At 38.6% G+C, this 26,725-nt stretch overlaps 1 protein-coding gene across 1 annotated transcript; it reads right to left on the bottom strand.

The window, feature by feature from the left end:
- Nucleotides 1–5,149: 5,149 nt before the first annotated feature.
- Nucleotides 5,150–24,879, bottom strand: LOC101715581 (nonsense-mediated mRNA decay factor SMG5-like). The gene is made up of 2 exons (XM_087190699.1): nt 24,118–24,879; nt 5,150–12,953 (listed from the first exon to the last, which is right to left on the bottom strand). The coding sequence occupies exons 1-2, from the start codon at nt 24,130–24,132 to the stop codon at nt 9,993–9,995; spliced, it is 2,976 nt and encodes a 991-aa protein (XP_087046825.1). The 5' UTR covers nt 24,133–24,879; the 3' UTR covers nt 5,150–9,992.
- Between the last annotated feature and the right edge of the window lie 1,846 nt (nt 24,880–26,725).

Raw genomic sequence — 26,725 nt, 5'->3', positions numbered from 1 at the left:
ATCTCTGCACCAGCTGCAGTGGAGAAGTTTGTTTCTTCTGCCATGAAACCTGCAGCCACGTCTCTCTTAGAGAGGATGACTCTCTAACACCTTGAAGGGTCAATAACTGAGTGGACTTAAAGATGCAGGACAGAATGTGAGTGGTGAACAAGACAGACAGCAGAGGCATTGCTGCCGTGTCCCATAACCTCTGAGATTACCTGCAGCTGCAGTGGAGACAGTCCAGGGACCATGAAGCATCCTGCCCCAAACGCTGATTCCCATCTCACATGCCTCAGTGCCACAAGAGATTGCCGTACCTGGAAGGTTTCCCCAAATGCCAGATAACCCTGAGAGAGTTGAAATCATCTGATTTCTTCTTCCATTGGTAAGATAATATTGAAGCACATTCTGCATGGCTTCTGAAAGGATCCCTAGGAAAATTGAGCCCAAATCATCTACACTGGTAACTGATTCAACTATGCTCTCTTTATTTTATTTTCTTTCCTCTCTCTCCAGTTTCCCCATATCTTATGTTTTCTGAGCTCGTCTTCTAAATAAAATACATGTAGTTGTGTCACTGTCCCAGGTCTGATGTTGGGAAAGTCCAACCCAAGAAAGTGTTCCTCCCTTCTTAACACAATGTAAGTACTGGATTAATTATGTAACTATCTAATTAGGAGACTTTCATAATTTTTTAGAAAAGTGCCCTATGATAATTTCAGAAATATGGAGTCTCAGTTCAGGTCCTTAAAGTAAATATTGAAAGTTCCATGGATTGCATAGACATGATATCAAACATCTACAAGATTAGTTCTATTTAAGTATATGGATCTCAATCTCTGACTTTTCACCTTTGAAACTGTCAAGTTTAAGCTACCATTTAACTTAAAGAGTCAAAAAGTGTTCCAGGAACTATTACCACGAACTTGAGAAGGGTATGCTTTGGGAGAACAAAAGGCCTTATCTTATTTTCTGCAACTTTTGTTTCAGTCATCCAAGGAAGCCTGTCATGATCCGTAAAGTGCCATTGTTTTCATAGGCCTACTCTGAGCCAACAGAAAATGCAGAACACTTTAAATTTTCATAGGCTTCGTCATACCTCATCCAGCTTGTCATACTGCTTGCCTGCTATTAAGGAGCAATTACTTGATGAGCTCTTTTAAAGGATGGAAAATGCTAAATGATGTTCACTTACTGGCAACTTAAAAATCTAATCTCATGTCAGAGCCAGGGCTTCTGCTCTAGGAAAAGCCCAGAGAGAGGTTGGAAGCACCTCATCAAAATGCAAACATGTTAGTACCTTCTGAAACGCGCATTGTACGAAAAAATCCCCAATGGCATCTATCTCTCCAAATACTTGACATTTGTCCTTCCTATAGTTCAAATGAGTAATACTTCCACTGATTTCTAAATCATTTGAACTGTCTTCTAATATTAAACTAAAAGACTTTACTTCACAAAAATGGTTAAAGCATGTCTTTATTCCATTCCCACCTAAAATAAACTTACTTGGGTTGGTAATACACCATTTGCAACTCATCATTTTTACTTTAACGTGACTTTCTATGGCTCCTTTGGAATACTGCTCATAGATTTTATTATTGAAATCTATGCCTAAGGTTAAAATTCCTTCCTCTTTTAAAGCATAATAAACAGAAATAATAAAGCCAAATGACAGCAGAGAAATCAAATCGAAAACTGTAAAGGAGACTTTGAAATCTGCTCAGGTAGAGAAAAAATATTGCTCCACCAAGTTGGACAGATGCTGTGGACCATCAATAGGTTTAAACTTTGGGGAAGCACATTTATACACTTGCTGCTTGCTGAATCTTGCCTACAAGACTCAGAATTAAAGCACTCACTCTGAATGAGTAGCCATTCTAGTAGGGAAATTAAGACTGTTGGATCCACAGAACAAACAGTAAATGGAAGGTGCATGTCACTGGTGAGATGTCCTTAAAGAGATGACCTTCACAGGCCCACACAAAGACAAGAAATTGTATTCACCACGTGCCTACTCAGCCTGTCTGCTCCTTCCAGTAGCGTATCTTGCCAACCACATACAGGAAAGACCACTCCATTTGGAGTAGGATTTCTGAGCCACACTCTCAATCCAAATGCTATTATTTTTTAAGGCAGTGATCCAAAAACTCAGTGTAGACTAGAGATTTTACCAGCAGCTAGAGCCAAGCTATCGAGGAGAAGTGATTACACATCTGCTCTGACATTAATGCCAGCTTTCCTTCCTGACACTCAGTCCTTAGAGAGCAGAGAGTGGGAGTGCTTAAACCGGGTAGCGTATAAATGAATCAGAGTCAGCTAGTTAGAAGTAAGTGTATCCAATCTGATATACCATCATTATGCTAGAAAATAAAAAATTAAATTACCAGTAGTAGTTTGTTCTATTAAATATTGCATTTGCTCTTACGAATCTTTAATATTTTTAATGTTTTATAAAATACAATTTAAATTTTAAGCTTATTTGAAAAATGTAGTTTTCTGCATTTACTGGATTAGGTAAATTTGCTGGATGAATGAACTAAAAAAGAAAAAATATTGTGAATTCTGCTTCTATGAAAGAATGAGCCAAAGTGTAGCCCCTTATTTTATTACCCCTTTGCTGTATAATCATTGCTAAATCAGTTGCCTCTGTCGTTTTCAGATCCTTTATTGCCAAAGACTGTCCTAGGTCATTCCTATATATTCTTCTAGTTCTAATTTTCTATGGTTATTCAATGATTGCAAATTTTCTAACATCAGCTTTCAAGTTATTTCATTTTATTCCTAAGTCAAAGCCAGAAGTTTCTTCATAAAATTGAGAACAAACAAGTAAATGCTCACCCAGAAATCCTCTGCCTGAGATCATATCTACTTGAGTTTGGTACAGGAAAAATTCATCAGATTCCCCTGTTATAACTTGAGTCATAACTCACAGCTATATTTTTGCTACTGGGTGCCTGGCGTTGTACAATGTGTTTTATATATGAGTTCATTTTAGCTTCATGACATCTCTGCAAGAAAATTAACCTCAAAAATAAAATAAAACACTCGCCCATTGTCTTGGTTTTGGAAGTGGCTTAATGAGGTATGGCTGACTCCAAAGCTCTGCTCTTTTACACTGCATTATAATGATGCAATTAGGGAAAAAAAGAAAACTTCTTATATTGGCCACAGCTTTTCAGTAAGAGAATCCAGCAGTTGGAAAATTGTGTGTTGGCATTTTCTGAGGTGCCAAGAAGTACCGAGAGTCGTGCAATAAAATCAACACAGGCGTCCTCCAGATGAGCTATGCAGGTTTCTCTCAGGGTACAAAGATAAGACCTGAAGGCAGATTCTAAACAATTACATTCAAAATAATCTTTTTTTCTTAATTGTCATATCATATTTATATGTATTTATGGGGTACAGAATAATATGATACATGTTTAAAAAAAAGTATAATAATCAAGTCAAGGTAATTAGCATTTTGGTCTCCCAAATATTTATCATTTTTTTGTGTTGGGAAACTTCAAATATTTCTAGTTATTTTGAAACATATAACAAACTGTTGTAAACTATAGTTAGCCTACTATGTTATAGAACACTAGTACTAATGTTCCTAACTGAAAAAAGAACAAGCAGTTCTACATAGTACATTAAAATCCATTTGCATTTCATAATAATTTCAGGAATACATATCAATATTTGATGATTTTGGATTTCCTTTGAGAATGATAAAGCCATAAGTTGAGTTTAAAAGATTAGACACATACAACAAAAAAAGCATTTCCTATCAAGCTTGTCACAAGGGGTAAGAATTTCTAGTATTTTTATAGGATTTATTTGTTCTAAATGGTTTAAGGAACATATTTTATGTGCATCTAAGAAATAAAGCTCAGTGTTTCTCCCTGATATGCACAGCAATTTCTACTGTCAGTTAAACTTTCAATCTCAGATACACAGTGATAAGGAGAAAAAGATGACAAATGGCCATGGAATAAGATGCTTAGTGGGAAATCACCAGATTTTATATCCTTTGGTCTTGATCCAACAAACCTAAATCACAAAGAAATGTACATGTATAAGAGAGAAGAGAAAATGTTTTCCACAAAATGATACAAATGTGTTCTGACAGTAGATGAGTCTTTTTCTATGGACATGGGAAACAGACCTCTAAGGTCAGAGATGTTTGTATAGGACATTCATTTTTAAATTGTTCATAATATTCAATTTTATTCCCATAATATTACTAATAGATAGTATTAGAGAAATGAACTAGCTTAATTTTACCATTTTGTAATTTGTATGTAAATACCTAGGATATTACTTGACAATTATACATTGATAAAGCTGGGAGAAATTAATAAAATAAAATCCTATCTTTTAAAAAAGATAACACAGTAAGTGATAAACTAGGACTTAAACTCAGATCTTCAAAATTTGAATGGAACTTCAATCCCAAAGGTAAGAAACAATATCTAATTATCAGAAAAGATTCTAAACATTATTAGGCAATATTGAGGTAATAGCTAAGAAAAACATGCAGTTTTTAGTCCACAAATGTCCATGTTAAAGATGTGATGTTCCAGGTTTGAATCTAAGAATAAGAGAGAGGATGATACAAAATGTATTAATATAGTTCTTTTCACGATAGACCCCACAGTGTAGTAGGAAGGACAATTCCAACATAATATGTAACAGTGGATGGGCAACGTGCAATGGAAAGAGGCAAGAGCCACTGCCGTGGTCAGAAGATACCCTCACAGACAAGGAGGTATTTAGCCAGAACCTGGAGCAATAAACAAAGTCTTGGTAGACAAAAGGGGAAAGGAGGGATTCCAGATAAAGGTGACAGCGTGCAGAAATGCTTGGATATGAGGAAAAAGGAAATGCAGTTTCAAAGAATATCAAGCCGTTTGGTGTGGCTTTGAAAATGGGGTCTGTGTTTAAAAGAAAGGAAATGCTGAATGAAGCTAGAAAGTGCAATGTGGCCATCTAGTCCTGAATATTTTATAAAAACACTAAGGAATCTGTGCTTTATATGCAACAAGCAGCCATTGTATATTAACCGAGACAGACACATGATTGGACATCCCTGGCAGAGAGGACACAGAGAAGCACAAAAATGCAGGTGGTGTGATACAGTAGAAAAGGCCTGCATGTACAGATTTCGGGATCAGTTGGGAAGGTGGAGTAATTTGTGAATTAATGCTGAAGAGGACCTAGATTACAGCAAAGATGATGTGTTAAAACCCCAGACTCAGAGACACCTTGGGTAAGAATACTTCATTTGGGGCATCCCATATCATATTGTCATGATCACTTCTCAACACCTTGTCACTATTAACACCTTGTTTGTACTACGATGATTGTGATCTATTTGATTTTGTATCAGTTGCTATTTCAAGAACTCTGATATCTTCAAGAACAAGTACATCTTATTTTTCTTGGATCCCTGGCAGCAAACATCATGTCTAGAACTGATAAAAACTCAGTAACTTGTTACACTTATTGATATACTCAGAAAGTTGCTGAGAGGTCACCGTAAACTTGTAATGCTTATTTTGTGTATCAATTTGGTTAGGGCTACAGTACTTATTGAATTGAACATGTGTTGCTGTGCAAGTATTTTGTAGACATGTAGTCGGCCAACTTGAGGTAAAAGGGATCATGTCACTAATGAAGAGGGCCTCGTCCAATCAGCTGAAAGACCATAAAAGCCTTTAGAGCAAAACTGTGGTTTTCCCAAGGAAAAAGAAATTTTGTTCAAGACTGCAGCATCAGTCTTGATTTCATATTTGTCAGCCACAAGCTGGTTCTTTGAATGAAGTATGTGTATGTGTGTCTGTGTGCTTTCTTTCCTTTGCTACTTTTTCTACTTTTTTGTGTCTGCCCATTTATAAATTGTTTTTATTGAAAAGGAGTTAGAAGAATCCAACCAGTGTGTCAAACTCAGCTAAGTGCAACTGATCAGAATAAAGACTACAAGGAAATAGACAAACTCAGGTAGAAATAATGAGTTTACTTATAGATGTAAATTTCAGATATATGGGATAATACAGCAGAGATACAGAAAAGACAGTTGGAAATAGTCGTCTTGAGTCAGGAAGAGAAAGTATTAAAGTCAAAATATATTATTCAACCACAATAATAAGGTATCTGGCTACCTAAAAAACACATGCAACACATTTATAATGCATCTGAAATTTACACACTCCAAGTCATATATACAAAAGAAATAGCCAGCATTAGATATTGTCATAGTATGACTTTACCTTCAAACTTATTTCAACCAAAACATAAAATTTGACTCATAATGATAACTTAGTGTCTCCCCTTTGAAGCAATTTCCTCTTTGGTAAATATCCCTTAAGATAAAGCTGCACCCTCCTGTGAGGGTTTTTTCTCCCTCCATTAATTCTTCCTTCCTCAGGTCATCTGGATAAAGGTGGAGGGCTCCACATCACCATGACAATATAATGAGGAGTAGGAGTCTGTGACCCACCCACTGCCCCTGAAGTTCTTGCTGACCTTCACTGAGTGGTCTTCTTCCTGCCTACTTCCTGGATGTCATATGCTTTGGGGTGCTTTAAGTGAACCACATCTACTTACGATAAATGTCCAGCCAGATATCTCTAGAATGGAACACCAGGTAGTTTGGGCCTTTGCACTGATTTTACTTACTCATTTGTAAATATGGAATTTATTTCTACATTATAGAATAAAAAGAAAGTTCCGACCAGTTAGCTCATAGAAGGTCCCCTTTGAATGACAGCCATCTAAGCAATACCCTATCCTGGTAACAAACTCCTGCACATTGAACTGATAGTGCTGCCCTCTTCAGAAAACCACACTATAAAGCATCTGAGAGATTTTTCTCAGCCAAGCCTCTGTAAAAACTATTGAGATTTAGTCACTGTGCTAAAATTTTACCAATGGGGTATATCATTCCTCAACTAAAATGATGAACAGAAGAGAAAGCTATGAGAAAACTAAGTCTCTTAGTTGTCAAACTTTTGTCCACAGTCCTATAGGCCTAGGCCAAATGAATGTACTTTTAGAAGACGAATACTTTGCGGATGAGTAAAAACAGTAAGTAACCCAGGATACTTACTAAAGCACTTGGCTGGCTGGTTCAACTAACAAGCACTAACTTCATCCTCTAAATAAACAGAATGAAGTCCAGCCAATTACTAAGAATATGCTCACTTTCTCTTTGCCTGACAAGCAAACCAGTAATTTACAGCAGCCAGTAATCGGCAAACCACAAACAGACATGTGACATAAGGTCATAGCAATGACATCTTCAAGTCAGTGTTTTCATAGGTCCAGACTAAGGACATCTGTAACTTCAAAACACACGAGAAAGCCAAAGAATACCACAAAAACACATCCAGGAGCTTTCTCGGGGAGCATGATTCCTCCACATAAAAAAAAACTGAAACTGTAAAAACTAGCAAAATTATGCTAAGGTGGCGAAAGGTAGCTGATTTGTGAGCGTGCGGTCTGCAGCAACCGTCTAGCTGCCAAGGTATTTTTAAATGATCCATTTTACACAGTAAGGAAAAGAATGGACTGTGTCCTGGGTTTGAAGGAACCAAAGCTGCTATGAGACCCAGCTACAATATCTACTGAGTGGACAGGGAGCTCTATATTCCCTTGACTTGCGTTCATTCACCCCACTCATGTTGCTTCATTGAGAACCTGCCAGCCATGCTTTCTGCAAAGGTGTTCTTCCACAGTACGGCCTTTTCCTAGGTCAGAACGACCATTCTGCTGGCATTTAAAAATAATTTATTCTTCACCTCTTATTCTCTTCCACCCCACTGCATGCTTTAAGCCACATTTCCCCATCTCAACCCACATGTTTTCTCATTTCCCTCAGGAGTAAAACGCTATCCCTAGGAGGTTGCAGCAAACAAGACCAAAACACAGGAGCGTTTTGTTAAGACAATTGCATTGAGGAACCAATGCAATTCATCTGATATTATGACAGTAAGCACAGATCATATATCATAGACTTAGTATCATATATTTAGTACCATATCATTAGTATCAGTAAAGGCCTTAATGTATTTTTACCCTTTGCCTCAGTACTTCTACCTCTAGGGATTGGTTCTAATAATCAAGGACAAAAGAAAAATTTTATTTATAATAGAAAACAGGTAAAAAGAAATGTTCAAAACTAAGAACATTATTAAGCAAATTCTGGCATACTCATATAATGGTCATTTCTAAAAATGATCTTTGAAAGAATAAGTTAGAAAAGATCATAACTTGGTGAAAAATATAGGTTATAAAACTTTATAGAATATTTCTCTTTTGGAATATTTATTCCTACTTTTAGAAGTAAACTATTTCCTAGGTTGTACCTCTTAAAAAGTTATATATATGCATGTATAAAAATAATGTGATGAATGTATATCTTTTAACTCAATAATCAGTTTCTTGTGATCTGAGGGAAACACAGATACAAAAATAATTATCAAATAATTATCAACAGTTTAGAACTAAAATACTATAAAAGAAACATATTTCAGCAAACTATGATAGGAAGCAGCTATTAAAGTTGGCAATGAAGATAACACAATCATAGAAGAAATGTATGTAACTTGAATAAAGTAGGCTAAAAGGATATTTGCTAGATATAACTGCAGTTAGAGAAAACTATGTATTCCAAATAAACATGACAAGGTATACATGAAAAAAATGGTAATGGTGGAGTGAAAAGACATTTGAAGCTTTTACTTTTTTCTTTAGTTTTTTGAAATTTTTCTAATAATGTCCAAAAAGTTTACAAATGTTGAGACAGAGGAGTGACAGGCAGATTAACTGAAACACAAAGGCTCAGCATAGGACAAATGAGAACTATGATGAGAACCCAGGAGCACAGGTAAGTGTGGGGTTTCTCTGCTTACACAGAGGGCAGTTGGACTGAGGCTGAGTTAGTGATGAGGACCTGAGACCCACGGGACTCAGTCACCTTCTCAGCTCGGGGCCCTGGGAGTGTGTGAAATTCGCCCCTGGGATGTGGTGGTTCATCACAGGAACACACTGAGGACTGGCAGAGAGGAAGACATTGCAGTTAATAGGTTTACTACCTTTCAGTCAGAGTAAAGCTGTGATTTTAACCTTCATCCCACATTGATAGGATGTACCTCCAGTTTCCACCAAGTATAGGAAAACAGTCATCCCTAGATAACACATAAAGCAGATTAGGAAGAGGTCCCCAAAGGTATCTGAGAATGAGAGGGGGAGGCATGGGGAGGAGAATAAGAATGGGAGAGTGGCAGGGAAGGGAAGAGGAGAGAAATTAAACATTGAAAACTTTGAGCAGATACAGGAAAAAAATATATTGTACCATGAAATACATATTCCCAGGTTATCAGAAGCAGAATGAAGTCCACTAATACTTGAGGCTACTGCTATCATGCTTAGAAGAAACAAAAAGAAAAAATTAAACATCATACTTTAGTAGGATAGACTATCAACCTCATTCTACTCAAAAGTGAAAATCTGAACTGAACATAGAGTAAGGAAGACACGACAAAGACTTACAATAAGATCCCTCACCACAATAAGGAATTTTAGCCTTACATTTATTGAGCTTCATAGATGGCAGATGCCTACCTTTGATAGTAGGCATGGTCCCATCATGACAAAACAACATTAAAAGTAAATGTGTAATGTCACAAAACAGTGCAAAGTAAATTACAGAGTACCCAAGGAGCTAGACCTGCTGTTTGGAGTGCTTCCTGGGTTTGCTGCTTTGCCAAAAGAACACTGAGCATGGACCTAATTTTGAGATTTTTCAAGGAAAAGGTGGTACCAAGCCAAGATGACAAAGAAGGACACAAGAAGGCCTGCAGAAGCCAGTGCACTAAAGCTCTACTTATGGATAGACACAGATACTTCCCACAATGGGTATCTTAACATTAGGGGCTAACAAGAGAGAGAAATATTTTGAGTTTGACCCATAAATGCTGAAGGTGGAGAAAGAAGAGAGATGTGGTCATGGAAATGTGACCCTATTAGCTGATCACCTTCCACTCTCTGTAGAAGCGCAGGATGTTCTTGATTTCTACTCCGGCTTCAGTTGCAGTCCCCAAGACCAACTGCAGAGGATATGAGAAATTTCTAGGGTTGTCCAAACAGATACCAGTGATGATGGTCACCATGCTGCTAGGATCAGGTGTTCCTGGCCTGGAGGAGTCCAGCAGAACTTTGCAGAAGTCAAGAATATTATAGAGGTCCCAGGCATCAGAGTCTGGCCGGGTCATCCTGGGCCTCACCAACCTCTTGAACACAAAGGACTGGCAGAGAATGTACTGGTTTCCTCTCTTCAGCTCGTCCTCTAGGAAAGTAATGGCTGCCAAGGCCCTACAGTCCTCCCTCCTTAGGATATACAAAGTGTCCACCACAATCTTGGGTATGATGAGGAAAAATTTCCCACTGGTGATGAGCTGCTGGATGACCGGAAGATGCTCACAGAGGGCCCTGGGGTCAGGGAACAGGTAAGGGGTCAAAGCTGACCGAGTCTGGGGACCCCTAAGGGTCTTCTCTAGCAATACCACTTCACGTTGAAGCCAGAGCTGGACGATGTCTTTGGAAAACCTGATCCTTGAAGCTCTCTCTGGAAGCTGCCAAGATGGGGCTTCTGGTCCGTCAAGTGTACTGCTCATGAAGACACCCAACTTAGAGTTGAACCTCAGAAACTGGCCGGGGAGTCTAGTGGCAAAGTGGCCAAAGCTTCGGAAGAAACAGATGCGCACAGCAGCCTCATCCTGAGTGCTGAGTGCAGACAGGGCCTGCCATGGACCCAATCTGTCCTGGAACGCCTGAGGTGGAGAGTGCTGGAACAGGCCAATGTCCTCGGGGAGCTGTGGGAACGTGGGGCTCTGTGGGCCTCGACAGCTCTGCAGCAGGTCATGGACGTGGGGGGACAGACCCAGGCCTGGCTGCTGGAGTTCCCCCACCGAGGGCAGCAGGTTCAGCAGCACACACAGGTGCTCCCACAGACTCAGCAGACTGCGCCGCCCTGAGGTGAGGAGGCTGTGGTTGGTGCGGAGCCAGCCCAGGATCACCTTGAGGGTGGGCAGCAGCCCCTCCGCAGACAGGACTTTCAACTTCTTTTCAATGGCCTGCAGATGCTTGGGAGACTCGCTAAGGGAGGTGCCCTGCCCCCGCCAGGAACCAGGGTGGAACTCGGCATCTGGGAAGTTGTTCACATCATCCTCAGTGCTGGGGGCACTGTCGGAGTCAGGGCTCAGCTCAGAAGGAGGCATCGCTTTGCTGCTACTGAAGACAGGAGCCACATGCGAGCCATGTGTCCCTTGGAGCTTTTGGTCCAATGGCACAGATGGATTAGCAGAAAGAGTTGTTTTGAAGAGAACTAGGAGACTATCAGAAGGTTTGCATGCCTTTATTTTCTTCTTGGCTTGGTCAGCTTCATATTTGGGTGTGGCTCCACTTTCCTGCCTTGCTTCTGGATTCAGGAAGCCACCCCCTTCTGCATCACTTACATCTGAACAGGAAGTGTCACTGTTCGTTTCTGAGTGTATCTGTGACCCTAAGGATTCGTCTTCCTCCTCCATCTCATCTGAGTCACAGCAGGAGTGAAAATTGGCCGCTGAGATGTAACCCTTGCTAGAAACAAAAGACCACCTGTGGCAGGGGGTTCTGGGGGCTGCAAAGTCTGGGTGCTCCTCTCCAGTCTCTTTCTCCTGGCTTCCATCACTTCGCACAGCCACCTCTGGACTCAGCTTCCCTCTCTGGAGCTCACCCTGGATTCTTGTATTCACATATTGAATTAGGTGAGAGAAAAAGGTCAAGGCGAAGAGGACTGCTGGTTTGTGCTGCTTTGAGCCCATTTTCCTCAGGCTGTGCATGTTCATCAGGCAGAGAACCACCATGTGGAAGACGAGGCGGTCTGGGAGAATCAAATGGCCCTTGGGGGGCTTTCCCTCAGTGGAACCCTGGCATGGATCACATGGACATGGCCGATAGGAAAGACAGAGATGAAAGTCTTCCAAAACCAGCTGGCACAGGGCTATCGATCTGGCCGCTTTGTATTTCCGCTGAGGCTGCAGGAGACTCTGGAGGTAAAGGAAGTTAACCAGTAGCCGTTTGTTGTCCCAACACTGCTGCTGGCTGCAAGACAGTTTCCTTCCCTGGTACCTATTGAGACAGCTGTAACGTTTCCCTGCATGGTCGTAGAGCCGTTTGAGGTTCCAAGCTGCCCCTCTGAAAGGCACTTCTGAGTGGAGGCAGCGCTGATAGAAGTATGTGGCCTCGATATCATAGTATTTGCTCCCTGCCAGAGCTCCCAGCTGGTTGAAGGGCATTCCCATGTCTGGGGCCACACTCAGGGCTCTGTAATAGCATCTCTCAGCCAAGTCCATGGTGGCCAGGCCTAGGAATTCATTCTGATAGCGGAACAAGTCTCCCAGATAGAGCAGGCAGCGATGGCAGGCCATGCGAGCCCAGGCAGCCTCTTCCTCTGACGTGGGTCCTGCTTTCTCACAGCCGATCAGGTGAATCTCTCCATGAGGCCAATCTATGTAGTTCTGCAGCCTCAGCTCATAGTGCCCCTGAAGGAACAGAAAGAGATGCTCGTAGAACTTGAGGCCGCCTTTCAGGTGAGCCCGCAAGGGGCCTTCCCAGAGCTGGACGGTGTCCTTGTGTTTTCTGTTGGTCTTCATAAACAACATGACAACATCAGAGTACATTTTCCTCCACAAAAGCTCTTCTGCCTTCCTCCCGTAAGACACTGGGTACAAAAACATGAGTCTAATGCAGACTTGCTGAACTGCATCCCTGAGGGCCAAGACATGTGGCTTGAACACTTCTTTGCAGGCATTTCCTTTATGCAGAAAAAGATCAAGACGCTGAGCTGCCAAGCAGACTTCCTGGTAGAGGAGCCTGGCCTTCAGGACATCCGCTTGGCTCCTTTCCATGGGGCTGAACTTTTTTCCAGTGACACCCATGTGTGCCTCCCGAGAAAAGACAAAACCGGTTAACATTCATCCATAAAGACTAAAAACTAATAACAACCAGAACAACAAAGTTCAGATAAATCAGCCCTCTTAGATAAAGCAGGCAAATCCTGCTGGTCCTCCAGATCTCATAATTTCTTTTCCTTTTTTTTTTTTGGTACTGGGGTTCGAACTCAGGACCTTGTGCTTGCGAGGCAGGCGGCAGAACCACTGAGCTAAATCCCCGGCCCCACATCTCATAATTTCTCCTAGGAGGCTGACTGACTCCCCAGGGTATACGAGATGCCTCCCCTTCACACTGCATCACTCCCCTTTGGGATTCTGGGACTCAACCAGATGTGAACTTTTCTTGATTTTTTTTTTCTTTTACCATGAAACATCCACTATAATGACTTATGCTTTTCTTCTATCTCACCAGACCACAAAGTCCCTCGAGGGACTGGCCAGAGCCAGTTCTCTGTCATATCCCCAGTACTGAACCTACCTGCTTCAACTGGATGCCCAGTATATAACAGGAAAAAGATAAAGTTTATCCCACATATCAATTCCTTGGGGATAGCTTTTAATTCCATGATGATAATGTATACGAGCTGCCTATTTTGTTATTTAAAATGCATTTCTAAAAGTGAAATGAAATTTTATGCAATTTCTACTAATTGCAACACAATAAGAAAAAAAACCTTCCATGTCAAAATTTAAGTTTAATCAAGAGTATGTATTCTTTGGAGAATTCAGCCTGGAATATTTAAATATATTTATAATGTAAATATGTTAAAATCCAATTTTAATATAAAAATAAGATTCCTTACTCTGATTGGAATTTGCTTTTTAGACTTTCAGGATAGAGGGAAAGAGAAATATATACTTTATAATACAAAAACTTACAAAGAGGAGACGCTAAATAGAAAATGATCTACTTTTCTTCATTTTAAAAAGCAAATTAAATGGGTTGGGGATGCCACTCATTGGCAGAGCACATAATGTGCTCAGTGCACCTGAGACCCTGGGAAGAGGAGGAGAGCGCAGAGAGGGAGGGGGCGGAAGAAAAACATCAATAGCAAACTTGAGGTAACATTTTATCATATCAAAATAGTAAGATATGATGTCAGGCCTGGTGGCCCACGCTTGTAATCCTAGCACTTGGGAAGCTGAGGCAGGAGGAATTCAATACCAGCCTGAATTATACAGCAAGAGCTTGTTTCCAAAAAAACAAAAACAATAAAATGTAAAATATGTTGTAATATGTGATACTCAAAACCTTGGTGAAAATTTCATAAACTTACACTGCCAGCAGCACTAAAAATTTTAAAAGAATTTTTTCCTTTATAGAGACTCTAGCTTCATGCTGTTATGATCAATCATTCTAAGACAACTTTTCAGTTACTATAACTTAGGAATCTGCATCTTCAAATGACTGGCATTAGACAGCAATAGTATTAAGCACATATTATAAAGTTTTGATTCAATAAATAAAAGATGGGCTTGAGCATCAAGTTAAAAAACCCTATTGAACACATGCAGTGTCCATCCAGTGTCAACAGAGCCAGACCCATAGAGAGTTACCTGTCACCTATGATTAGAGTGTGAGAGACTGAGAAGGAACAAGGAGGCGGCCAAGTGAGACAAACACAATAGAGCAGGAGATCAAGGAAGCACCTGGGACACAGAAGTTGAACCAGCAGGGCCAGGCTTTCCCTGGATAAGTAAATAAATGGCTAACCTGGCCTGTCTCAGTTCCTGGAAAGCTGAGGGTGGGTAGAAACTACCAAATAGACACCTGGAGAAGACAGACCTAAAATAGATGAAAGCATACAGCACACACACAGACACACACACACACTCAAATTTTTCTCAAAGGAAATTGAGTTTCCTATAGAACCTAAAAGTCAGAAGCTAGAAACTAAAAGATAGAGAATGACAAAAACTTTAAATCCTAATTAGAATAAGAAATGGATGTATTTCACTTAAAACCACAGGGAGAACTGACACTTATACTAGCCTCTTCTTCCTTCCCCTGTCCTTCAATTATAACTATTGGATTCAGGTGACCATGTTCTGCCACAACCCCACCTAGGCGGCTATGGAAAACCTATTTGCAAAGATCACAAGCTTAAAGTCATCCAGGTTTGAACTGGATTCACGTAAGGCTTAGAGAGCTTCTTCCTGTCCCATTTGATACAAGTACCAGATGTCAGAACAGTGTGGTAACCCTCATATCCTTGAGCTGGGATGAAATGTGGAAATACATGCACTTTGTTACACCAAACATTATGGATGCCAGGGATACTAGAAAGAAAATCAGTTCCAAGAACATGTTGTCAAAGTGTTGCCTAAATTCTTTCTAGAAGAACCACAAACAGGCTTAGATATAATAGTGCATTCATAAAGGCGGTGAAATGAATCAAAGTTTTCTAAATTTCTTAGAGATAGAGATCATTTAATTTATGAAATTATCCTCCATTCAATATGTCCAGACAAGTAGAATACTGACTAGCTTGAATCAAATTGCTCAGTTTAAACATATCAAAAGGATATTTATAAATATTTATTATTATTCTAATAAGTTCTGCAAACTAAACAAAAAGCCACAAATTTGGATCATTGCACTCAAAGATCTTCTAGTCTAAACAGCAAATAAAACACTAGTGCTCTACACATCTAGGCATGAATTTATGCAATTAAAATACAACAATTTCCTAACATTATCAAACTGAACAATTCCTAAGAATGGACATAAACATGCCCTGGCTCCCTGACACACTTCACTCTAATACTAATGATTAGGTCCACTTATTATCAACTTCAGGACCTCTCTCTTCCTTTGAAGATATTAGGATAAATTGCCAGCAGGATTATTGATGCAAAACAACTCAGCTCAGCTGTCCCTAATGAAGCCATGAACCAATCACAAACAATTCTCTGAAGCTTCACGTTCCCTGAATTCAAATTCCTGAAAGCTCAGAATCTTGGTTCTAAAAGGAGTAACATTAAATCGCTCCCTTCAGATAAATCCAAAAGAGACTCTCTGTACCCCACCTTTGAGATCACCAGTAAGCTGGGGCCTCTGAATTTACTCCTGCTCAGCCTTTTGGCTCCCCAGGCTTGAAACCCACACACTAGGCTCTCAAAACTTCTAGATTCTATTGCTTTATGCACCTGGGTTGACTCTGCATAACTGGCATTATCTGGATACCCTGTGGCCAGGAGGGCTGACTCAGTCTCTTCCTTGGGCAAGTAACACAAACCCACATAATAAAGTGTAGGAAACGCAATGAGCAGAAGCTAAATTACAGGGGGGAAAAATTCAAACCATCCATAAAATATACAAATGTTGCATTTACTTAAAAATTAAGGCCAGCTATTTCCTTACAACCCAAATAGGTGGGAGAGTACAGGGATTCCTTATGATGACTCCTATCGCTCAGATTAAGCATTGAACGTTCAGCATTTCCCATCAACCCAGAAAGGTCCTTTCTCCCAGTATGAGATCTACACAGGGACATAAGCTTTCAAACTCACCTTGGAAGGACTAGCTAGTTGTGATCCCCAGGATGTCTCCCGTCTCAGGCATATTTTGCAACAATTCTTCAAAGCACTGATTACTGTTTCTGAACTGTAGCAATGAAGAAGGATCCCCAAGACCTTTGTAAATCCAGTAAAGAGATTCTAAGAGCAGCTATAGAGATCCCATAAATTCTTGGGGAACTGGGTATCAATGAAACCCTAGGAATCATTCGAACATCTTAAAATGCAGATTCATATTCAGGGAACTTGGGCTGAGGCCTGGAATTTTACAGCTCTGAGTCCAGCAGCATAGTGCCAATGCTGCCAGCCTACTGCGCATTCTTTAAATGGCAAGGCTCTGTAAAGTCTAAAGCACAATGCAGTTATTCACAGAACCTCACTATTTGCCTTGAAGGCAATAAATGGGATTTCTCATTCCTGCCTTGATCTTGAAATTAACTATAGCCAATGACAACTCTTCCTCTAAATTTTATTTCAGACCTGATTTTTAAGAAACAAGGCCAACTTCTTAATATTAGAGCCCTTCCTGGCAAAGCCAACCCAACTAAAATGAAATTAAAATACATGACAAAGAGCATCTCTTTCCACCTCACCAACTTGTGAAATTAATCTACAAATCCCACATACCCAAGCCATACTGGAAACCAATCCTTGGTAAGGTGAACTTCTATAACCCAAAGAATTTAAATATATATATGAAAACTTCCTCTTTATGTGTCAAAAAATTTAGAAAGAAAATACCTTCCTCCATAAAAACAGCACCATAACTATTTCTTGTCCTCTCTCAGTCCAACCTAGCCATAAAACTGGTTCTCTAAACCCTTGTTCAATTATGGGAATTTGGAAGTTCTGAACATAAGCCTTAGGGAAAAAAATTCCTGAGCAGAGACAGATTGGATGTAAGCATTTCATCTTGACTCTTGCTCTTCCTCTGCATAAATTTGTGTCATAAGAATGGCATTTCCTACAGAAAAGGTTGACCCACAGCTATGATGAAATTATAAGTGTTCAATTTAGAACTTTAGACTAGAGTTGGTGTTTGGGGTTATTTTGTTGTTGTTGTTGTTGTTTTACCAGAACGTTGGTTAACTATTGTGTGGCTGCATTTAGCTTCAAAATATTGTAAAGAAAATATCCTAGAAGATGGGCCCGGGATTTAGCTCAGCAGTTCTGCCACCTGCCTCGCAACCACAAGGTCCCAAGCTTGATTTCTGGTACCCCCCAAAAAATCCTAGAAGAGTTCATTCACTAATAAATAGAATAATTTAGATTAAATGGAAAAACTCCTAGAAAGACATAAAGTAGCAAAACTGACACAAGAAAAAAATTAAACCCTGACAGACCTGTAACACATAAAGATATTGAATTAATAATCTTAAAACTTCCTACTAAGAGTAGTACCACACTGTTTAATTTTATCAAATATTTAAAGAATTAATTCTAATTCTTCAGAAGCCCTTCCAGACTACTTCCCAGCTTATCTGATGAGGTAAGCATTGCACTGATATCAAAGCAGGATGAAAGCTTCAACACTAATATCTTTTATGAATGTAAGATATAAAACTCCCCCCAAAATACTAGCAAATTAAATCTAACAACTTTAAAAAATGATTGTATACCATAACTAAAAAGAATTTATCTCAAGAATTCAAAGTTGCTCCAACACCTGAAGATCAATTAATATAACACATCCTATTATGGTGAAAGCACTTGGCAGAGAAAGAATAAAGGGAAATTTCCCCAGGTGACAAAAGGTTCTAAAATAAGAGGCACTGTTATAGTTAATAATAAAGGACTAAACATGTTCCTGTAAGAGGAGGAAGAAGACAGGGATGTCTACTTTTGCCACTTTTATTCAACATTTTACTAGAAAGTCTGGCCATAGCAATAGGGCAAGAAAATAAAGAAAACTAGATTGAAAAACTGTATTTGCAGAAGGCAAGGAACCCACAAAAATTATTTAAATAACTTCAAGGATTCAGAACAGAAAATCAATTGCACTTCTATAAACTGACAGTGAACTATCTAAAACTGAAATTAAGAAGAAAATCCATTTGCAATAGTACCAAAAAGAATAAAATACTTGGGAACAAATTTAACTGAAGTAAAAACTTATACTCTGAAAACTATAAAAGTTGCTGAAATAAAGAAGATTTAAATAAATGGAAAGACATCCATATTTATAAATCTGAAGCTTTAATATTATAAAATAGCAGTAATCCCTAAATTGATCTATAGATTTGATGCAACACTTATCAAAATTCCAGCTAATTTTCTTGTGAAAATTGACAAATCTGTCTTAACATTGATATGAAAACAAAGAATTGAGAAGAGCTAAAACAGGGTACATAGGTCAGTAAAGGGCTTGACCCTGGGTTCCATAGCCAGTATCACAAAAGAAAAACACAATAATAATGATAACTAAAGCAGAAGAATAAAATTGAAGGACTCACACACTTACTGATTTCAAACTTACAACAAAGCTATAGTAGTATAGTAATAAAAAATAGAAATTGAGATAGAAAGGCTCAGAAATAAACAAATTTATATTTAATTGATTTTCAACAAGGATGCCAAAATAATTCAGTGCAGAAAGAATAATCTTTTCCAATTGGTGCTGGAACAACTGTGCAGCCATATGCAAGAGTGAAGCTGTACTCCTTCCTTACACCATACACAAAATTGAACTCAAAATAGATCACAGAATAAATATGAGATGAAATTATAAAATTCTAGGGCCTGGGATTTAGCTCAGTGGTTCCGCTGCCTGCCTCGCAAGCTCAAGGACCTGAGTTCGAGTACAGGTACCAAAAAAAAAAAAAAAAAGAAATTATAAAATTCTATTAGCAAAACCTAGGAAAAACTACTTGTGGCACCGAATGAGGCCAAGCTCTCTTAGACATGACGCGAAAACATAAGGAAGGGACCATACCAAACTCTTACAAGGAGTGTTTTCATGAACTTAAAAGGTAATTCTACTTTTTATATTAAGGAAATTTGTCATAAACTTCATGGAACAATTCAAACTATAAGAAGTTCTCTTGCTATAGTGACAGCTAACTGCCACTATGACTTGGGGAAGTGTGTGCGCCTGATGGAGTAAAGGCTCACCTTCCTGCCATCTTCAGGGAAGAGGTTGTTCTATGTAGTTTGAAAATACCATTTTGGGGCAACTCCAGAAATTATTTGGTGCTATGAAATGTAACAACAAATAGAAGAACCAAAAATTTGTTTTAGTCTGTTTAAAGTAGTTAAAATAATACAGAGAAAAAATTTAAGCCCAGAAATAATCTATAATTATAAAAATTGACTTTCAAGCACTAAAAAGAAGAGTCTCTTTTATAAGTGCCAAATGTGCTACACTTAGGACAAAGAAATTGGAATATTTTTATTTTAATTTGTCCATATATACAACACAGATGATATCTTTCCTGGCATTCAAACATAAAGTAATTGAAGTAAAAGTAATAAACATTTTGGAACATGATAGAAAAGAACATATTTATGGCTTCAGTTTAGAGAAAGTTTTAAACAGGAATCAATATTCAAAATGTGCTGACTGAAAAAAAAAAAAAAGATTGATATACTCAATTGCATTAAAATCAAGAACTTAAATCTTTAAAAAGTACTGAATGTAATAAAAAAAACTATTAGTATAGGATATATGCAGCACTCTTAACAATAAATGACTAGAACCAATAATATTATTTTGAAGTGTATGAATAATAAATGAAAACAATAATCTAGTCAGACACTTCAATAGAAAAGACTATCAAATGACCAATAACATTCAAAAAAATTTAGTCTTGGTAGTCAGATATTTGCACATTAAAATCACAATGAAGCACAAGACATAACCTCCAGCTGACAAAAATGTTTCAAGTTTGACAAAACCAAGTAATTGCTATGATATGGAGTGGGTAGAACTTTCACATTATGCTGATATAACTAATATTGAACACTTACCTTATAGCTCAGTACCTCCAATTCTGGATTTACACAGAAGAAATCTCTTGCATCTGTGTACCACTTGACATATAAAAAATATTCCTAGCAGCATTGTCTATAATAGATAGAAATAAACAAACAAAAAACAAAAACTGGAAATAACCCAATTGTGTATCAATGGTAAGATGAATAAATAAATTATATCTACTCAGCATTAAAAATAAATGAACCTGGGTGAGGGATTTAGCTCAATGGTGCCGCTGCCTGTCTTGCAAGCACAAGGTCCTGAGTTTGATCCCTGGTACCAAAAAATAAATAAATAAAAATAAATAAATAAAGGAGCCACATGATACACAGCCATGTGGATGTATCACACAAACTTAATGTTGAGCAAAACCAGCAAGTCATAGAAAAAATACCAACTTTGATGGTATTTATTTGAAGCCCCAAAATAGGCAAAACTGAGCAATGTATTGTTTATGGATATATACATAGCAAAACCAGAAAAACACATACAGGAATAATTATCACAAAACTCAGGATTATATTTTCCTCTGGGAGGGGGGATGTCTTACATATTTTGTATGTAAATTTAAGTATTTAAAATCAAAAAATATAATTATTCATATAAAAATACTAATTAAAAAGTATATTACAGATTTTTATTCTTATATATTTGAGAATTGGTACATTAAACCCTTGTGGTAAACCTGAATTTAAAATGTCAGTAAATATTAACAGGCTTTGTTTTGTATTAAATAGACAAATTGACTAAAACCAGCCAAAAATGTTCAAAAGTGGCTGGGGTATCACTTAGTGGTAGAATGTGTGCTTAGCACACACAAGATCCTAGATTCAATCCCTAGCACTGAAAAGAAAATGTTTAAAATTTTTAAAACAATTATCTTCATACATTAGGAACTAGAAAAGGAAAAGAAATAAAATGAAAAGTTATAAAGTAGAATTGCCTCTCAAATAATTATTCAAAATACAAATGATTCCCAGGTATTTGACATGAATTAGGAGTGGTCGTCACTTGTGTAGTTAAGAGGATATGATATGTAATGCATGTTTCCTTTTAGTTTAAGTTTGATATTCAAATTTTTTCTATTTTACTTTTCTTCCATTTTCAGCCATGAAAGCCAAGCTACAGCTAAAGATTAACTCTCTGGTATAAATAATAATCTTTTTATCAATCATTATAAACTATATTCCCATTGAAATCCTGCAGCATTTTTACAAACCTCTCTTAAAATGAACAACTTAAACGTGACTCATAATAAGGTGCCATCTTCCAGCAGCTATGATCTAGGTAGGATCAGACTTTTGGAAGTAAAACACATGTCCAGCATATCACTGAGAACTGCTGCATGGAATGAGCAGTGAGGAGCTGCATGTCAATACACTTTGAAGAGTCTCTAGGACATCTGGAAAGCCACATGTCTCAAGTAAAGATCACTAGAATGTGCACTGGTTCCGGGTGTGTGTCTTGTGTCTACATGTCCCCCCAAAGCCTCATGCAGTCTTTTTCTTGAAGGTGGCTAAATCTAGAGTGTGACAGGTAAGGGCGTGTGATCACTAAACCACTACACTTGAGTGATTGCTTTGATACCACCCTAATCCCAGTAGTCTCAATAAGATAAAAGGAGCAGAAAGACACTGTTAAGCTGTCTTGTTGCTACTATCCGTCTGCCATGAACTGTTGTCCCTCTTCCACCCTGCCTTGGAGCCAACTGATTTTAGACTAGAAGCCTCTACAAACTGTAAACCAAATAAACCTTTTCCCCTTTATCTTTGGGTGCCAGGTATTTCTCTCAGCAGTGAAAGATAACTAACACACCAGGTGTCTACAAACTTCTACGTTCTGCTCCAGAGCTCTTATTTCAAGAACACAAAGTGGAAAATATCCATAAGTGTTTGAAATGGTTAGGAATAGACATTATCAAAAGAGAGCGAGAAGGGGGGGAGGGGGGAAAAGCTTATATGGCCTAAACACATTTATTTTAAGCATGAGAGAAATAAAAGAAGACTACAAGGAGACAAGGTAAATCTCTTCATACACCCTTTTTCTGTATGATTTCAAAAGGAAGGCAGGAAGGCAGATATCAAATCAAGAAAAAAATGAAAGACAACTTCTCATTATAGTGCTCCAAGGATAAAGAGCCCTCTGGGGAGGTGAGGATCTTCTAGCCATGGAAAGAGTCCAATCAAAACTCATAGACAGAGGTGAATTTTGCTTCTGGACTGCAGATTGGCTTCAGTGACTGCTAACATTCTGTTTTCATTTTTTAAAATGCATTGGAAGCATCCCTTATGTCACTGTGGGGGCTGGTGAAGAAGTCTGTAGTCTCTTGCCTCTATGGCCGGTATTGGTCTCAGAGTCTGTGTAGCTCACAGGGTAAGCAGTTGGGAAGGACAACAGGACTTGAAGTGAGGAGAGTAAGTACAAGCAGAAACCATGAAATCCACAAAGGCAAACTGGAGTCTACCCCACCTCTCCCTTCCTCCACTTTAATTGATGGGTGTGGCCTGAGGGAGAAGCTGATGCATTTCATCAGCCGCCATCCTTTTTTAAAACCAAATACTCTCAAGTTTCCTCCCATGATGATTCATTTACCTATCTTCAGGTGCTGTCTACCAAATCTCTAAGGGTTTATACAAAAACTAAAATTACATTATCTGAACGTTCATTTTGGCCAAATAAATTAGAAAAGAAAGGTTTCTCCACTTGATTTATTCTGTTGCAATGGATAACATCATATTCATGACAAAATCTGGACAAGACAGACCTGGAGCACAGCCTGTACCTTTTAAATAAAACTTGTCATTGTTCAAATAGCCTGAATGAACAAAGGAGATTGCAATTTCAACCGAAAGGAAAACCAACGCTAGCAAAGACCAAGATGTTGACGGAAGAGCGAATGTACTCATTGTCTGGAGGCAAATGCTTCACTGGGAAAGAGCTACAAGGACAGGCTTCTTTTCTCCTTACAGTAAGAGAGTGAAATTTGAACTTTTCTGTCAGTGACAAGGTTAGAGTGAGGCACCACCCACACAGAAAATGAATCAGACACAAAGAACCAGATTCTCCTAAAACTTAAAGCACTTCTGGAGGCTGCCTTAACTCTTTCAGAATACTGGCAAACAAAGCCAAACAGGAAAATATCTACTAATACTGTACGGTCACTTGGTGCTCTCAGTATTGTTGGGACAGTGGAAAGAACCTCAAATATCCAACAGAAAGGGATAATTAAGTGAATTAGTGTTTATCCAAGAAATGTATTATCATATTGGGCAATCTGTTCATTATGCATCATGATTATAAACCTCAAAGTACCACGACAAGTGCAAGGTAGACAATAAAGCAAATTGGAAACCTATAGGTCTCTCCATTAAAAATAAAAGTAAAAATTTCAGGCTGCCTGCCAACACAGCAAACCCCTAGGAGATGCTTTGCTCTGCCTCCATGCTTGACAAAGGTTCTGCCTGGGTGAGGGAGAGACTGGTTAGTTTTACATACTTAAACCATAAAAAGCTCTGAGGAAATAGAAGTGGTTTAGATCCACCTCAGGGGGGAATAAGGAGGGAAGGGAAAAGTTCTGCTTAGAGGAGAAGAGAGGGGCCTCAGTCATGTTTGTGGAAATAAACCGAAAGGAACTTCTGCCTTGAGTCTTTTATCTCAGCTCACCTGGTCCTGGATCATAATCCACCGATTCCCAACTACACGCAGTATAAGAACGGGAGAACCAAATGAGAGCCAGCCAGAGGCATCAGGGGAACTAACATCCAAGCAGGGATAGATGCCGGAACCAGCACGGAGGGGCAAAACACAATAGGTGCAGGCAGGTGGAGAACACCTGAGTGTGGTTCCTGATCAGCAGGATTAGCAACAGCTGGCAACTTGTTACAACTGCAAATACTCTGCGGCCCAGGCTCACTGGGGGTTGAGCCCATCCCTCTGGTCTCAAACAAGCGTGCCTGATGCCTGACAATGCTTTTATAACCACTGGTCTAGGTGGTGTAATCCAAGGAAAGCAGCTCTTAACAAATGGAATGAGTGGATGGCTGGAGGTAAGACTAATGGCATCTCATGGAGGGTAGGGAGGAAAGGGTGGGAAGAGGCAGTGATCTAGCCCAGGTGGTAACACGGAGCTCTCACACTGAAGTATCTCCCTAAACAACCCCCAAATTCTACAGGAGGGCTACAAGCCCAGTGAAAGGAAAACAGGACACTCCACCCTCAGTAGTAGAGGAAGCTAAGTTAATGCACTGGATTGAATAAGAATTGGAAGTAAAATTTTTAAATAAAATATTAAAATCCTCAAAGAAATGACAGTATTCAAAGTATAACATAAGAATTGAGTCATAAGGAAATAATATCTGGAGACACTGGAAATGAAAAATATATTATTCAAAATTAAAAAACCGAAAAGGGGAGTTGAGCAGAAAAGATGATGCCATAATGTATTTTTAAAATATAGAGTGGCATGAATCAGACCTGTTTGATATCACTTATATAAATTCAAAGCAAAGATTAACTAAATAACATCATACCTTTCCAGAATCAGTATAGGCATAAATCTCAATGAACATAGGTTAAAAAGCAGAGTGATAAGTTGGAGGTAAGACTGATGTGTACTGAAATGGGAGGGGGATGGGAAAGGCATTGCATAGACCAGCGAAGTACTCAGCTCTGAGTATGATAAACTCAATTCTCTGCCTCAGAGGAGGCAAAATAAGATTCTTTTTACAAATTCTATTCGAGAAACTATAAGGAAGAACACATACAAAATAAAAATAGTTGTGTTCAATACTGAGTAAGTGTGGCTATTCTATTCTTCCATAAGCTAGAATTTACTGTAATTTTGTTTTTATAATTATATTTAAGCAAAAAACTGAATGCTTTCTTCCTGGAAGTGGTTTGTATGCTGAGATGATTGACATTAACTAATTTATATATTTGCAATATTGGACTGATGTTTTTTCAGAAATGAGTCACATGAATAGCAGTACATTAAACAATGGAGTGTCATTTTAAGCCATTAAAATTTAAGATAATAATACAGACCTGCCAGTCAGTAAATGTCATCAGGAAAAAAAAGAAAAGAAAGTTTATCTTCATTTAAGCTATTGAGGTTCCTAGAATTTCGTGTTAGTTAAGCTGCATTTTATTCATCAGAAATTCATATTATACTGTTCTCAGGTTAATGATTTACAACCTCTATATGTTAAGATCAAACTGCCTGAAATTTCTCTCTAGACATACATGTATAGCCCCAATCTGCATTCTTGATGACATATGAAAGTTTTAAATATTGCATTTAAAATTTTACTTATGCCAATATATTTAAACTGAGATGAAATCCACATAAGACACAATCAACCATTTTTAAATTACAGTTGGATGACATTTGGTAGTTTCATATCGCTATGCAAGTATCACATCTCTCTTCTCCCCACATATCCTCATCCTCCCAAAAGAGACCTCCTTTCAGTAGATAGTCACGCCTGGTCCCTTTCCTGCCAGTCTTTGGCAACCACAAGCCTCTTTCTATTTATGGATTTAACCGATTCCGGCTACTTCCTGTGAATAGAATCATAAAATATATATTTTGTGTTGCTTTTTACATCTTTTTTAAAGCCATTTGCCCGACTTGTTAAATCTCTGATAAGGACACCCCAGTGGTTTCATCCATATTAGTTTTTAAATAATCATTCCTTATTCATGAAAAATCCAAACGTAACAAGATGTTGAGAAGAGGCGAAAAAATGGGGTAGATACGTAAGATCCACATCTGTCCAAATCTAACCTCATCCTCTTGCATTGCCTTTTCAAAGCCTGCAACTAAGCTGGGTTTTTTGCAAGGTCCTGAATCTCATGAATACATCATGCCTGTTCACTCCAGTCCTTGCACATGCTAACTTCTACACTACATTTCCCTCTTAAAGTCATGTAAAGCACTCTAAGTTAAAGCATCATGGCTACTGTTCAAAATTTCCAGTCCCAAACCTCTATCTTCACACTGCTACTCTGGCCCATGCCCGGTGTACTCAGCACACTACTTTGTGATATGACGCTGTGTCAGTACTCTACTAGATCCTGAATACTTTTGTATCTACCCCTAATGCCTACCAAAGTGACTGTAACTGAAATCAATAAGTTTTGAGTGGATGAAAATCAGAGAATGGTGATCACAAATGTTCTGTGGACCACAGTGAGGTAAGCTCTGATAACAGTGGTTCTCAAACTGTAGACCTTATAAAAACAACATGAGCATCAGCATGAACAATCTGAG

Source organism: Heterocephalus glaber, unplaced genomic scaffold (genome assembly GCF_053883595.1).
Source record: "Heterocephalus glaber isolate CG9 unplaced genomic scaffold, H.glaber_assembly_v1.0 deba00001555, whole genome shotgun sequence".
In the NCBI taxonomy this organism is placed as follows: Eukaryota; Metazoa; Chordata; class Mammalia; order Rodentia; family Bathyergidae; genus Heterocephalus; species Heterocephalus glaber.
This window is presented reverse-complemented; position numbering and strand designations above follow the sequence as displayed.